This window comes from Panicum virgatum, chromosome 5N (assembly GCF_016808335.1).
Source record: "Panicum virgatum strain AP13 chromosome 5N, P.virgatum_v5, whole genome shotgun sequence".
In the NCBI taxonomy this organism is placed as follows: Eukaryota; Viridiplantae; Streptophyta; class Magnoliopsida; order Poales; family Poaceae; genus Panicum; species Panicum virgatum.
In genome coordinates, this window is record NC_053149.1 from 70,559,791 (window position 1) to 70,574,658 (window position 14,868).

At 37.5% G+C, this 14,868-nt stretch overlaps 2 protein-coding genes across 3 annotated transcripts; one reads left to right on the forward strand and one right to left on the reverse strand.

The window, feature by feature from the left end:
* The first annotated feature begins 392 nt into the window (after positions 1–392).
* Positions 393–14,234, forward strand: LOC120675965. 2 transcript variants are annotated; one of them, XM_039957165.1, is made up of 16 exons: positions 393–556; positions 1,430–1,510; positions 3,158–3,238; positions 4,361–4,435; positions 4,625–5,248; positions 5,965–6,093; positions 6,231–6,374; positions 6,474–6,680; positions 6,807–8,284; positions 8,392–8,572; positions 8,687–8,779; positions 8,916–9,041; positions 9,181–9,287; positions 10,281–10,353; positions 10,431–10,536; positions 13,980–14,234. In XM_039957165.1, exons 2-16 carry the CDS (start codon positions 1,436–1,438, stop codon positions 14,024–14,026), a joined length of 3,546 nt encoding a protein of 1,181 aa, XP_039813099.1. In that variant the 5' UTR covers positions 393–556; positions 1,430–1,435; the 3' UTR covers positions 14,027–14,234. The 2 variants fall into 2 exon arrangements, with proteins under 2 accessions (XP_039813099.1, XP_039813100.1); XM_039957166.1 differs by lacking the exon at positions 3,158–3,238.
* LOC120675966 (protein FAR1-RELATED SEQUENCE 5-like) lies at positions 10,438–14,459 on the reverse strand. The gene is made up of 5 exons (XM_039957167.1): positions 13,754–14,459; positions 13,495–13,653; positions 13,284–13,388; positions 10,826–13,168; positions 10,438–10,702 (listed from the first exon to the last, which is right to left on the reverse strand). The coding sequence occupies exons 1-5, from the start codon at positions 13,871–13,873 to the stop codon at positions 10,610–10,612; spliced, it is 2,820 nt and encodes a 939-aa protein (XP_039813101.1). The 5' UTR covers positions 13,874–14,459; the 3' UTR covers positions 10,438–10,609.
* Between the last annotated feature and the right edge of the window lie 409 nt (positions 14,460–14,868).

Here is a 14,868-nt window from a genome sequence, read left to right on the forward strand (position 1 = left end):
CTTGCGGATCTGCTTTGAGAAAACGGAGAGAGAAGAAGGACGGGAAAGAAGCCAGGTGAAAGGAAAAGTAGTAGGCGGATGGAGAAGATAATGGCTGTCCACCGGAAATCCAATCGAGCAATCGCGCGCTAGTTTACTTCCCAGCAATCGATCCGACAGCGGGTAGTCATCCTTCCCTTTCTTTTCTTTTTCGGGCCCATAACGGCGCGCCAGCTGGGCCGATGGCCGACCGGCCTGTTTATGCCCGCGCGTGGAGTGTTATTAAGGGCCCACCTAGTCAATATAGCTTTTATTTGCGGCCAGTTTTTGGGATCTTTTTTTGGGAATTACAAATCTGTAGGGCCCACAAATATCAAGCGCCCCAATTCATTACGGCGGTGAGTTTTGGAATTTCAAAAATCAGCACCGCCCCTCTTTCTCTTTCTCATCTGGCCTTTTCGTCTTCCTCGTCCCCCTCGAGACGTTCTGGGAGGGGGAGTGTCTCGGCCATCCCCCGTGCGGTGTTCTGCGGGTGCCGCCGACTAGCTTCCGGCGGTTCACACATTAGGCGGCGGAGGTTAGTTCGTTCCCTCTTTTGGTCTATCAAATCGATGGCTGGCAGACCTCGTCTGATCCCCCCTTCCGCTCCCGCTTTCGCTTGTTGTCCCTGGGTTCGTTTGGTCTCTTTTTTTTTGATTTATTTGGGGGCGTAGAAGGCTTTTTGTTGTTTTGTTGGAACCGGTCTCTGATTTTGCTCGTGCGCACTTGTTTGAGTCGTCAGGTATGTCCTAGTTGGGGTGGTACTGTACATGAGAGCTAGGGTTCCTGTTGGTTAATGGAGGAGAGGTGAGGGGGCTGTGTTGGCGAATCGGCATCAGGTGGGGGGCTCCACGGCCGTCAGTTTGTTTGCGTCAATTTCATTCGTCCCCTTTTTTTTACATTCAGGTGTGATAGTGGGGGATGGGAGGTGGGGTTGCTATCAGTAGCAGCATCATTTTTTTTGTAAACAGAAGTTCGGTTTGTTGCTTCTGGTAACATAGATCTACACAGCTAGGAGACAATCATGTGGCAGGGGGGGGGACAAGCTTTGTATATTGAAGCAACAAATTGGGGTGGGTGGTGGAGTGCCAAAGTTAGCACCCACATCATTGTGCTTTGGTGAAAACAGAAAAGGGTGTTCATCTGATCAAAATAATACATGGACACTGCCCGTCAATAATCATTGTCTTCTAAAATTGATCATGCCAAGACTTTTCAGGGACCAAATATAGGATAATTCTAATTGTTTCGACATAAATGGTTTAGATTACATAGGATGACAAAGGAACAAACACATGCACCAATCTTTTCTTTTTTTTTTTCAGAATTGTACATGATACTGCGTTGACATTTTTTAATTAGATCAGCATGAATCATTTGCAAGTGAATCTTCTTCTCTTTCAACAAACAGAAAAATATGGAGGTGGATGATGAATCTGGTGGGGCTGCCCAGTCAAGTGATTCAAGAAATGCTTCTCATCAAATCCCAAAGGTACGATTTCCCCCTACTCGAACGTGCAAATAATGTTTTTCTGGTTATCCCCTTTCTCATGGCGGAATCCAAAACAACAATCGCACGCTACAGAGCTTCGTGGCGCGCGATGCTACAGCCGGCCATGCGCTGTCCGTACCCACCCACGTGACAGTAGTTCAAGCATTGATTTGCTTTCTCTTTTTCCTTTTTTATATATTCCCTCTGTGTTCCGTACTGGCAGCAAGCTATCATCATTATTTTCATAATTTTCTTTTTTTTCTACTATGTGTTTCTCTATAGAAATTCTTTTGACACAAATTATAGAAGAATTATACTAAAAAGTTATATCAAGTATTGTGCTTAGAAGTTGTATGATAAATTTGTACGTAAAAAGTTGTCAGAGAAGTCTTCCTAAATACTTTTTCATAGAAATTGTGTTGAAAAGTTATCTCGACAAGTATTTTTACAAGTATGACAAACTTATGCATCAAAGTTGTGTGACAAGATTTCGTAGAAGTGTTTGTATGACAAACTTATGCATTAAAGTTGTGTGAAAAGTTTTCATGGAAGTTATGTCCCAACCTTTCATTTAGTAAGGAGGCTGAAAAAAGTTATGCGTAAAAAATTATCCTAAAAAGTTGGTTAGAAAAATTTATGCGTAAAAGTTATGAGTATCATAAAAGGTGTGCTGAAAAATTATCATTTAATAGTTATGTTGAAAAAATATTATCTAATAGTTGTCTGGAAAAGCTCAAAAGTTATACATATAAGTAACTTTCTAAAAATAGAAAATCGTGGGAGAGAGAAACTTTCCCAAAAAAGGAAAATCAGCCGCTGTCCGAAATCGAGCGCTGGTCGCCGTCCCGGCGCTCGCGCGGTGATTAGCTGAGCCCTCTCTCATGGTGTCTCAGGAAATTAATGTTTTCTTTTATCCCCTAACATTTGCATTTTCCCCTAAGTAAAATATTCTTTTGACAATTTTATTCATACAAAGTATGCTAAAAAGTTATCTTGAGAAGTTGTATTTTTCTTTTTAAATCTGTATGGTGAACTTATGTATCAAAGGTGTGTGGAAAGTTTTTTTTTGATAACATTCACATGAAATTTATGTTCAAAATTATTTCTTTTAAATAAGTAGGCTGAAAAGGTTATACGTAAAATATGTACATACCGTGTCATTTGTGTTAAAAATTATGTGAAAAGTTTTTTCTTTTAACAATCTGTATGGCGAACTTATGTATCAAAGTTGTGCGAATTTTTCTCTGATAACATTCACATGGAAGTTAGGTTCCAAATTTTTCATTAATAAGTAGGCTGAAGAAGTTATACGTAAAAGATCTATGTATCGCGGCAGTTGTGTTAAAAGTTATCCTAAAAATGAATTGGAAGTTATAGATAAAAGTTGTGCAAATCATAAAAGACGTTCAGGGACCAATAATCATTGTCTTCTAAAATTGATCATGCCAAGACTTTCAGGGACCAAATGTAGGATAATTCTAATTGTTTTGACATAAATGGTTTAGATTACATAGCATGACAAAGGAACAAACACATGCACCAATCTTTTTCTTTTTTTCAGAATTGTACATGATACTGCATTGACGTTTTTTAATTAGATCAGCATGAATCATTTGCAAGTGAATCTTCTTTTCTTTCAACAAACAGAAAAATATGGTGGTGGATGATGAATCTGGTGGGGCTGCCCAGTCAAGTGATTCAAGAAATGCTTCTCATCAAATCCCAAAGGTATGATTTCCCCCTACTCGGATGTGCAAATAATGTTTTTCTGGTTATCCCCTCTCTCATGGCGGAATCCAAAACAACAATCACACGCTACAGAGCTTCGTGGCGCGCGATGCTACAGCCTGGCCATGTGCTGTCCGTACCCACCCACGTGACAGTAGTTCAAGCATTGATTTGCTTTCTCTTTTCCTTTTTTATATATTCCCTCCGTGTTCCGTACTGGCAGCAAGCTTTCATCATTAATTTCAGAATTTTCTTTTTTTTTCTACTATGTGTTTCTCTAGAGAAATTCTTTTGACACAAATTATAGAAGAATTATACTAAAAAGTTATATCAAGTATTGTGCTTAGAAGTTTATGATAAATTTGTACGTAAAAAGTTGTCAGAGAAGTCTTCCTAAATACTTTTTCATAGAAATTGTGTTGAAAAGTTATCTCGACAAGTATTTTTTACAAGTATGACAAACTTATGCATCAAAGTTGTGTGACAAGATTTCGTAGAAGTGTTTGTATGACAAACTTATACATTAAAGTTGTGTGAAAAGTTTTCATGGAAGTTATGTTCAAAATTATTTCTTTTTAATAAGTAGGCTGAAAAGGTTATACATAAAAGATGTACATACCGTGTCATTTGTGTTAAAAATTATGTGAAAAGTTTTTTCTTTTAACAATCTGTATGGCGAACTTATGTATCAAAGTTGTGCGAATTTTTCTCTGATAACATTCACATGGAAGTTAGGTTCCAAATTTTTCATTTAATAAGTAGGCTGAAGAAGTTATACGTAAAAGATCTATGTATCGTGGCAGTTGTGTTAAAAGTTATCCTAAAATGGATTGGAAGTTATAGATAAAAGTTATGCAAATCATAAAAGACGTGTTGAAAATTTTTCGTCTAATAGTAATGCTGGAAAACACCATCCAATAGTTATTTCGAAGAAGTTATACCGGCTCATAAGTTTTAACTTTCTAAAAATAGAAAAGTAGTGGAGAAGGAAATTTTCCAAAAAAAAAAAATTGGATGCTGTCCGATCGAGCGCTGGTTGCCCTCCCAGCGCTTGCTTGCCAATTAGCAGAGCTCTTCCCCGGATATTCAATTTTTAATACTTGTTTATTTTTCTTTTTTCAGGATATGAATCATGCTACACATGTTGCTGATGGAGCTACCAGTTACTCTATTCATTCCAAGGTCAAGGATTGCTCGGTATGTATACATCATTATTTTTTTAATGAATTTTGTTCTCTTTCAGCAAATTTATTTTTTATACAATGAGCTGGGAGATGTGCTTTGTTTGGCTGATATATAAGTTTGTAGGAGTTAACCTTTTTTTACAATCCCTTTATTCTCTGCTATAATTTACAACTTATACCCCCTTTTTTCTATTTCATTCAGAAATTCAATACTCAGTTTTCTTTGCAAAAGATGAGCAAACTGCTAAGCAAGTTAACCGACCCGCAGAAGGATATTGTCAGGAAATGTGGTTTCGGATCAATCCTCAGGTTGAAGTGTACATCTCTGCCAAACTCACTGATCCTGCAACTTGCAAAATTGTTTGACCCAAAGACAAAACTTATAAAAGGCCCAGATGGTGGATCATTCAACATCGATGCAATTACTGTACACCAGATATTGGGCATCCCTTATGGTGGTAATAAAGTCCCTACAAAAGCCAGCAGCAGAGCCAAAGCAGTAATGATGAATGATACAAATCAAACCGTACAAGCAGCAAAGATTGAAGATCTCACAGCAATGATTCAACCAGGGCTAGTTGGTGATAAGTTTGCCAGGATATTTTTCCTCATTCTTTTTGGAATATTCCTCTGCCCTTCAAGTAATTTCAGAGTCAGCCACCACTATTATGAAGGTCTCCACATTGTCAAGGATATTAGATCCTATGACTGGTGCACCATTGTTGCAGATGCTCTCAATTCTGGATTGATTCATTTTCATTCAAATGCTTCTAAAGGAAACACAAGTGGGAAGGCAACATTGGGCGGTTGCTTGTTAGCTTTAGTTGTGAGTATTTTATAAAGCCCCCCCCCCCACACACACACATTCTCACTCCTGCCCCCTTAATATAGCCTTTTGTTCTATATACTCTCTTCTATCCAACCTTTTTGATGTGTCTTCATATTCAAGTTCGTTTATTTTTCATTTAGCTACATTAAGTTTTTGTCCACTACTTTTTTCTGTACATCTCACAATTGTCCAGAATTCTGTATTAGTACTTTATTATAGCCAATATTGTATTTTTTAATCTATATTTTTTTGCTTTTCTGTTAATTTATTTTTAAGGATACCATAGGCTACTTTTTTCCTTTTTGCCAACTTCTGTTAATCAGAAAATCCTTTTTCATATATTATCACTACAAATTACTATATTATATCTTACCCAACTGTTTGTTTTAATCAAGTTTTCACCACAAGTTATGTTTCTAACCTATAATAGAAAGTCACCATAAGTTATATTATAAGTTTGTTCGAAGTTACATAACTTATACTCCCAACTTTTGTTACTCAAGTTTCTTTCCTTTTTTGTTTTTTGTCTTCACAAGTTATGTCCTTAACTTATATCAACTTTTTGTTCAAAGTTAGCATAAGTTATATTTTTCCAACTATGAATACATTGATGTCTCCACAAGTTACCATAAGTTATGTCTCCACAAGTATTTTTTTCAGTTTTGCCGCTTATTTTTTTTTGTTCTCATGTTTACCTTTTTTTCTTCACAAAGGTTGCATACTATGAATACATTGATGTTGGCAGCAATCTTGTTGATCCTATTATCCCACGCATTTCAGTATGGGAGGATAATGTGCTTTCAAAGTGTCGTAAAGCCGAGTTAAGCATTAAACATATACAGGTATGCTTATCTTCTCAACACATTATATTTTTCAATATCTCCTTTTTTTGCAGTTCCAAGCAGCAGCTTTTTTTTTTAAAGCAGCAGCCTGTACAGTTCCAACACTATTTTTTTTGTCCAATTTTGTGTTTCTCCAGATAAAGCCAATTGGTTCCACTCTTTTCTGCAATGAGCATATCAATCCTTCAACTTTTCGCGGGTTTTATGTAAATGATGATAGCAGCAGTGCTCCCCCGCCTCCTGTTGATAATGTTGTTGGTGAAAACCAGCCACAGCTCAAGGTGCACATGATTTATCAATATTTTTTCATTATATTTTTCTTTTTTTTGCATAAATTCATCCAAAAATACATAATTTTTTTCTTCATTCTATTGATGCAGCCTTTATCAGAACAGAGGACACCTGCACAAAAAATAGTTGATGTGGGCAGGGAGTCTTGTACTCAAACAAATGTTGATTTTGAATCTGCTCGGAAGGTTATGCCAGGAGCATCTGACTTGTCTCTCCGCATCTTTTGTGGTGAGATAATTCATCCTGATGTCCAGAAGTTCATCAAATCTACCACACCTGAAGGTGTCAACCAAGAGGTATGTCATAGTGCTTTTGTTACTCCTTATATAAGGTGCATTATGTTACCCCTTCGTCCTCCCTTTTTTCTATTTTCCTGAATTAATGTTTTTTTTTGCCCCATCTCCCTTTTCTTGGATTAACAGACAGTACAAAAACTAAATGAGATGTGCACAAGCTTTTTCAAAGATTCTGTACAACAGTATGTGAAATCAATAGAGCCAGTTGTTGTTAACCAGTGTTATGACATGGTCAATTCATTTTGGAGTGGTTTACAACAGGCCACTACTGTCAATTCAATAACCAGACCCAGCATGACAGTGACTTCAAACCAGCATGACAGTTTGTCTGCTAATCTTAGACAAAATCAGTTTCAGGATGAAGCATTCACATCAAATTATTTTGAGGTCAATAGGGATCAGAATACCACCAATGGATCATGTTGCACACTTTGTGGTATTCAGTTCGCAGAGGGCCAGGATCATGTCTGTTCATCTCTTGGTCAAATTTCGGGGCAGCAATCTAATGTTGAAAAATGTTTAGCCTGTGGGGTTCACATGACAGAGGGAGGTAACCATAGATGTGTAACAAACAGTGATACTATGCAGCTCATTCAAAAGTCTACCCAATGCATCAAATGTTATTTAGATGTTCTACCAAATTGTGAGCACAGCTGCTGCATACTTGATGAACCTACTATGAACATTAACTCTGGCCCCCAGGCAAAGACACAACAAATTCATGATTCACCGAAGTCTTCACCATGTCATTCTGAGGCCAAAGTGCCGGACAGCCACAATATGAATACGACACCTACCAGTGATACCTTCATTTTGACGCCCTCTCCAGCTTCTAAGATCATTGCTGACATTGTTGCTGAAATTAGCCCCACTGATGATGCAACCATCACCGCCCATGATAGCATGGATACGTTATTGGTTGGAACAAACAAAGACCGAAGTGTGTCTTGCAATCCATCAAATATCAACCTAGAGGATAAGGAAGAGGCTGATGGTTCAAATTCAGAAGATGGTCAACTCAAGAAACAAGATCACTGTAGAAATGCTTTGGCAGAGCAATCCAAAGAGCCCAATGTGACCTATAAACTCTCAGATTTAGCATCTGGCCGGGATAATGCATTGCCTAGCTCATTAACCGCCAGTCTCCTTGAACCGGTATTATCAGCCTTGCAGAAAACAAAAAGGAGCATCACCCTGCATGATGATATCTCTCAACCCCACAATGTCTCTCCACAAAAGAAGTTGAAGGCATCATCATCTACTGATGGAAATTCGCTCCCTTCATCACATTCTGTAAACTCTATTTCAACCAAATCACCATCAGCTAGCCCCCAGAACAGTCCCCCCAATGGAGGCGACAGCCAATCTTGTAGCGCCAACATCCTTACTTCTGCTACATCTCCAAATGTCACACCAACACTGGATGATACTGTCATTGTTTTGGAAAAAAATCTCTCAGATCTCGGCCACAAGAAGCGTGCTTTGAAAGCGCCACAACCACTCTTTGAAGGCCAAAAAACACGTGCACCAAAAGTTTTGCTATCAGAGCTTGAGAAGGATATTTATTATGCAGCAACAAAGAGGTGGAAATCTGGTGATCCCAAGTAAGTATATTTATTTTTTGTGTGCATCTCTCATTTTCTATCTTTTTTCTTATATTCTATTGTTTCTTTCATTTTCATACCTTTTTTTTACTCCCATATATACACAGCCCCATTTGTGTTGATATTGGACGCATGTCAATTAAGCTTCTCGAATTCGGTGAAACAATGAGGCCAAAGAGTTGGGTTGGGACATTTGCTATGAATATATACTGCGAGGCACTTGGATATGACCAGTCCAAAGAACATAGTCCAAAGATAAAGAAAGGTTTTCTGACATCAGCGGAAGTAGTATGTTCGATCAAATTATTAAAAAAATTTCTGCCTGTTTCACTCATACATTAAATTTTCCCCTAATTTAATTTAACGATACACCCCATCGCCTCTCCCATGTTTTTTTTACAGGACTACATGAAAGTGAAGGATCTAGGTATAGATTTGCTGTCAAAGAAGCTTGCTTCTAGCTCCATCAAATTCGAGCTAAATAAAGTTGATATGGTACATTTTTTCACATCTCACCATGGCACACAATAATATAGATGAAAAAACCAAGTAACACAGGTTAATAAACAATCACATTTTCTAACTGACAGGCTGTGCATCCTTTTTTTCCCTATTTTCTTAAACAAACCAGGTTATGATACCCATACTCCACGGCGTCCATTGGTGGTTAGTTGTTGCTAACCTTAGGGACAACAGGTTTGATGTACTAAGTTCATGGAAAATAAAAGATGAGGAAAAGCAAGTGACAGAAATAGTGGTTAGTATATGTTTTTTAACACCTTTTTTCGGTTCTTATACTGTTTCTTACGTTTATATACAAATACCAGGTTTGATCTGCAGGACTGACTATAAACTTTTTCTTTTTCATTCACTTTCTGGTTTTTGAAAAAATCAAGAGGGCAAACTTTTTAAGAGCATTCCAAGCCATCAATGATGGAGCAGCAGCAACAAAAGTGTCTAATCTTGAATTAGCATATCAAGATGCGCCCCAACAAACAACCACGTAAGCACAGCACACCCCCATCATCCCCCATCGTATATGACTTGTGTAACAAAGTTTTTCACAAGCACACGTAAAACATTTTTATGTACACAAGTTTACTTTTATAATCAAAAGTTTTTTTCCATAAGTTTTCCTTTTCCACCTCTGGTATTATCTTTGTGTAAATTTATGCACATAATTCATGTACTTAATCATGACCTGATTCATAAGTTACACATAGTTCAAATAAGTTGTATAACAAATTTTTTACCTATTGTATAACAAACTTTTTTACCTATATATGTAAAACATCTTATGCACACAAGTTTCTGCTAATCAAAAGTTTGTTGCACAAGTTTTTATTTTTTTCTCTTATTATCTCTTGTTAAAAATTTATATGCAGATAATTAATGTAAATAAGATTATTGAAGTTTTTTAAATAAACCTTTTTTTAAATAAACATTTTTTTAAATTATTGAAGTTTTTTTTCTTTTTTTTTCAAATCACGTCATGATACACAAGTTATTGTGAAGTTCAAATAAGTTGTATAACAAACTTTTTACAAACACAATATAAGTTTTTCTGCTAGTCAAAAGTTTGCAGCGCAAGATTTATATTTGTTCTCCTCTATCATCTTTTTTGTTTAAATTTTACGCGCATAATTCATGTACATAAGATGTTCTATATATTTTTAAATATTGAAGTCCCCCATTTAAAAATATCATGACATGATAATTAAGTTATACAAAGTTCAAAAAATGTGCCTGTACCAAATTTACGCCTTTTTATGTTATATAATGTTACATACATTAGTTATACACAAAAGTTATACTAGAAAACTTTTTTAATCTATAACACACATAATTATGCATATATTTTGTTCTTTTTCATATATTTTTTATTCAAACTGCAGTGTATCGCCCTTTTTCGTTATGTACAATTTTTTTGCATTATTTTTTGCACACATAACTTATACACATAAGTTATCCAATGTTTTTTTTCATGCTTCCACAGATACGATTGTGGTATATTTGTGATGAACTTTCTGTCAACATGGGATGGAAGAAGGGTAGCCCCAATGAATAACGTTGGTATTTTTCCCCCGCACCAAATATAAGCTTGCAATCTATAATTTTCTAACATACTATTATAACCTCTTTGCAGGATGAGATATATAATCACAGAGTAAAGGCAGCTGTATACATGTTGTGTCATGCTGGTAACAAAAGTATACTCCCAAGCATCAAGAAAATCATGCAAAAACATGAAGGTCAGTTTTTCTCTTTTTCGCGACCCCTTTTTTTTTGTTCCGTGAGTTTCTCTAAACAGCATCCCAGTGCATCTCAGCAACCCCCCACCCCTCTCTGACTGGTAGACCTCTGAGCATCCCCTGCTTCTTGCATATTTCCAATCCCGACACTTCTCTTGATCATAGCCTGCACAGTTTTTTCCCCAATTTTTTCATTGGAATACAAGTTTGTTAGTATTTCCCTCTCTTCACAAAAAAATACCAAATGAAAAAAAATAAATTTGCTGCAAGTTTTCTTTTTTCCAATCACCTGTGGAAGTTGTGACATCTTTCCAACTTCTGGGCACGACTTTCTATCATGACTAGGGCTCTTACATTTTGTGCATCGTTTTATCGGCGGCTTCTTTGTCCTTTGTTGCCTAGACTTTTTCGAATCTATTGCATTCAAGGCTTGCTCCACAAAACTAATCTTTCTCTTGGTCGGACCTTTTCTAGTTGTTCTCGGTGGATCTTTTAATGTTGTCTTGTCACTAGGTGCATCACCATCATGCCCTGTCGTAGCATCTTGTGCATTCACAGCATCATCCATTCTGATAGGAACATCTGGAACTTTAAGTTTTGTATTTATTCTTTCCTTCATCTCACCAAATTCCCTAGCGAAAAGTTCCACTGCTTTTTGGTCACCAGCTATTGATGAGCAAAAGTTTGAGACATCAGCCATCATTATACAATACTGAATTGCATCTGAACTTTTGCTCCCTCCTATTATCATTTCTTGCCCAGCAGTGAGCGACACATCTTGATCCGCTGCTTTAGTCCACCTGTACCTAACAAAACTACTAGGTACTGAAAGCAAGTCCATCCTTTCTGCTATTTTCCACACATGGCAACAGTGTATGCCATCTCTGTCTATTTTCCTGCAAGAGCAAACAAATGTTTCTCTATCTCCTAACACATGCACAGTATAATTTTCCTTTTCAAATTCAGGATCTCTATAACCAACTTTCCTTGAAACTTTAAACAGTCTATCCTTAACAACTTCAACAACGCCATAAGCTGTTCCTTTCTTTAGTTCATTCTGCACTTTCTGGAATATAGCATTTGTGTAGACTGAAGCTGCATGTTCTTCAAGGCCATTGTAGGACCATTGGCTGGGGTATTTCAGCTCTGATGTGTATCTGCACCTGTCCAATGTTGACAAATTCTTCTCTTGGATGCTCTCGTATGCTCCAAAAAAATTCACTATAGTATCTTTGTGTGCAACATAACCTTTAAACATTGCATTTGTGCTCTCACTCCTTCCAGTTGTGCTAGAGAATGGATAAAAAGATTCCATAAAATAAGCTGGCACCCAATAACTTCTGATGTTATATAGATAGTTTATCCTGTTGTTGTCATGAGCATTAAATTCCATAAGAACCTGTTTCCACTTGTCCTCAAACTCCTGCGGGGTAAATGAATTCCTAACTGCAAGTTTGAAACCTTTGTACAAACCTTTCCGTGCTTTGAAGTATGATATGTTTTTCTGTTTAAGCACTTTCATTATGTGCCAGAAACAGAACCTTCTTACTGCCATTGGGAACTTAGAATCCAATGCATTGCCAATTGATTGGTCTTGATCTGTTATAATTGCGCCCGGTGTCTTCCCATTGTGAGCAGCTATAAAAGTGTCAAATAACCACTCAAATGTTTCTGTTGTTTGGTCCCTTAGCAAGGCACAGCCAAACAAGATCGTCTTCCCATGATTGTCAACACCAATGAACGGTGCAAAAGGCATGTCATAAACATTTGTGCTAAATGTCGTGTCAAATGACATATAGTCACCATAGACCTTATAGTTCGATCTCCCAACTGCATCTGTCCAGAACACACTTCGCACTGTCCCGTCCCCATCTGTTTGCAAGCTGTAATAGAACCCAGGAATTTTCTGCTGCCTCTCTCTGAACATGGCCAGCAACTCATCCACATCCTTGTTTCTGTGCTTTTTGTTTTCCTCAGTCTTCAGGTTGCTTACATCTTTTGCATCAAAACCAACAGCCCTAAGGTGCCCCCTTAGCATTCTGAATATAGACATCACTTTTCTTGGAGGAACTCTGCTATCTTGTAATATAGAAATAAATCTTTTCTCACTTGGTGACATATGTTTATGACATTTCATAAACCTCACCAGCCAGATTGATGGTGCAAGCACATGGTTGTGTTCCAAGTTTACTGCTGTTATAATCCATTGGTTAGATTCAAACTTCACACGCACCAAAACTTTGCACTCTGTTTTCAGTATAACATTGCTCCTCTTTTTCCTCCCTGGCTCTTCATTAAGCACACCTTTACCACTTTTATTACACACAAATATTTGTTTGTCAAGATTCCCCGTTATTCTTGATTTGTATGCTGTGTTTTTCTTAATAGCAAACCCTGACTTTCTAGCATATAGCTTGAAAAAGTGGAAGGCCTCCTCCCTTGTCTTGAAACACATGCCTACCTCTGGTTCCCTTGCACTCTCAATCTCAGCAATTGTTGGGTAGTTCATCTCATCAAACATGTTTTCCATCTCCACCTCATCGTGTGTTGGTGGTTCTGGCATCAAGTCAGCATCAGTTACAATTTCATCTTCTCCACCATTTCCAGCACCTTCAAAGTCCGGTTCTGCAGCCTGTAGAACATTACAACAAATTATTATATTTTATTCTTATTTTTTAGATTTATCTTTTTTTCATTCACACACCGTGTGATTTTAATGAATCTTTCAAATTTTGCCAAAGTTTTACCTCATTCAGGTCAAAGCCCCTAACCCGATGTCCATTTGATGGTAAATCATTCAAGCCTGTCTTTGTTGCTCCAGCAGCACACAGTCCATCACTAAACACAGTGTTCTGTCAAGAACAAACAACCTTTTATATATTTGTTGCTTCTTTTTTTCCACGGTTTTTGTTTTTTAACCCCCACAGCAACATGAGATGCATTTTCTTTTTTTCATACCTGATCAAAGGTAACCCCCGCGTTACCACGGCTTTGATGATGGCTGCTGTCTTCTAGACCAGCAGCGCAACTATCATCCACCACAAGTGCTGCTTCAACAGATGCTAACTTTTCGCACATTTCCTGTTCCTCTCTTTCAAATCTTCTTGTCAAGAAAGACTGTTTACATCAAAACATGAATTTCAATTACTATTAACACATTTTATTTAGGTTTTCCAAAAAAATTTTTGTCTCCTGTAAGTACACAATTTTTTATTACCTGCAAAAAACGGTTCTGCATTGTCTCTGCAACTACATTCTTTCTTGCACAACCATCATCAGCCCCATTGCATGAGTCCATCAGCATCTGTATGTGTGTCTTCAACATGGTAGCAGCCATTCTTTTTTTTTTTCACGCACACCACGCTATCTGCAACAATTACATAACACTTTCTTTTCAACAATCACATCTGACAGTCTCGAATGTTATCCGTATCTTTTTACAGGTGCAAGTAAAAAGAAGAAGAAGCCCCAACCCAAGAGCAAAGCATAGTAGGAAAACACTAGTTCATGTGATACTCTTTTCCCCGTGGAGAACAAGCATCATGTTCAGATGTCTTTTCAAACTTTTTTTTAGCACCGTGGCAAAATAACACCCTGTGCCCCCCCCACTTTTTCCCATCACGGTGATATCGGAGCAGGAAAACTCATGTAAAATTGTTGATGTGGTTTTTGGATTTACCTTTTTTCTATTCTCCTTCATTTTTTTGCCGGCTGCTTTTTTAGATGAGATCCGTCCCGCAGTATGCTTTGGACATCGCCATGGATCTTCTATGTGCTCTGTTTTTTTTTCTCTATAGCCTGCTTTTTTGGTGCGGCGGGGATGAAGGTTTTTTTGGCACGAGATCGATGGCGGCGGCCGCCGGGGCGAGGGGCTCGGGCCTGATCTCTTCCCCCCCCCCCCGGCGGCGGGGGAACTGGGTACTTGTGGGCCCTCCTATTGGCGCCCTCACCTTTTTTTATGAGGGGTGGGGGTGGGGGGGGGAGGAATATATACCTGTTCCATTTTCTGTCGATAGGATTTTTTTCGTGTGCAATGTTTTTCTATCATACACAAGTTGTATTTTTGCAAATTTCTTCATGCACTAACTTTTTTAAAAAAAAATTGTGCGCACAAGTTATATGTTATAACTTTCAAAAAAACGAATTAATAACTTATACGCAAGATATATAAGTAGCATTTCAGAATTTTTTGGAACTAAAATTTTGCTTCTCATATAATTTAGTTTTATAACTTACAACTCGCTATTCCTTTTTGTACATAAGTTTTAATTATGAACACAACATAAAATTCCTGTCAGGTACAAGTTATTTTTTTTCAAAATTTGTTGCCAC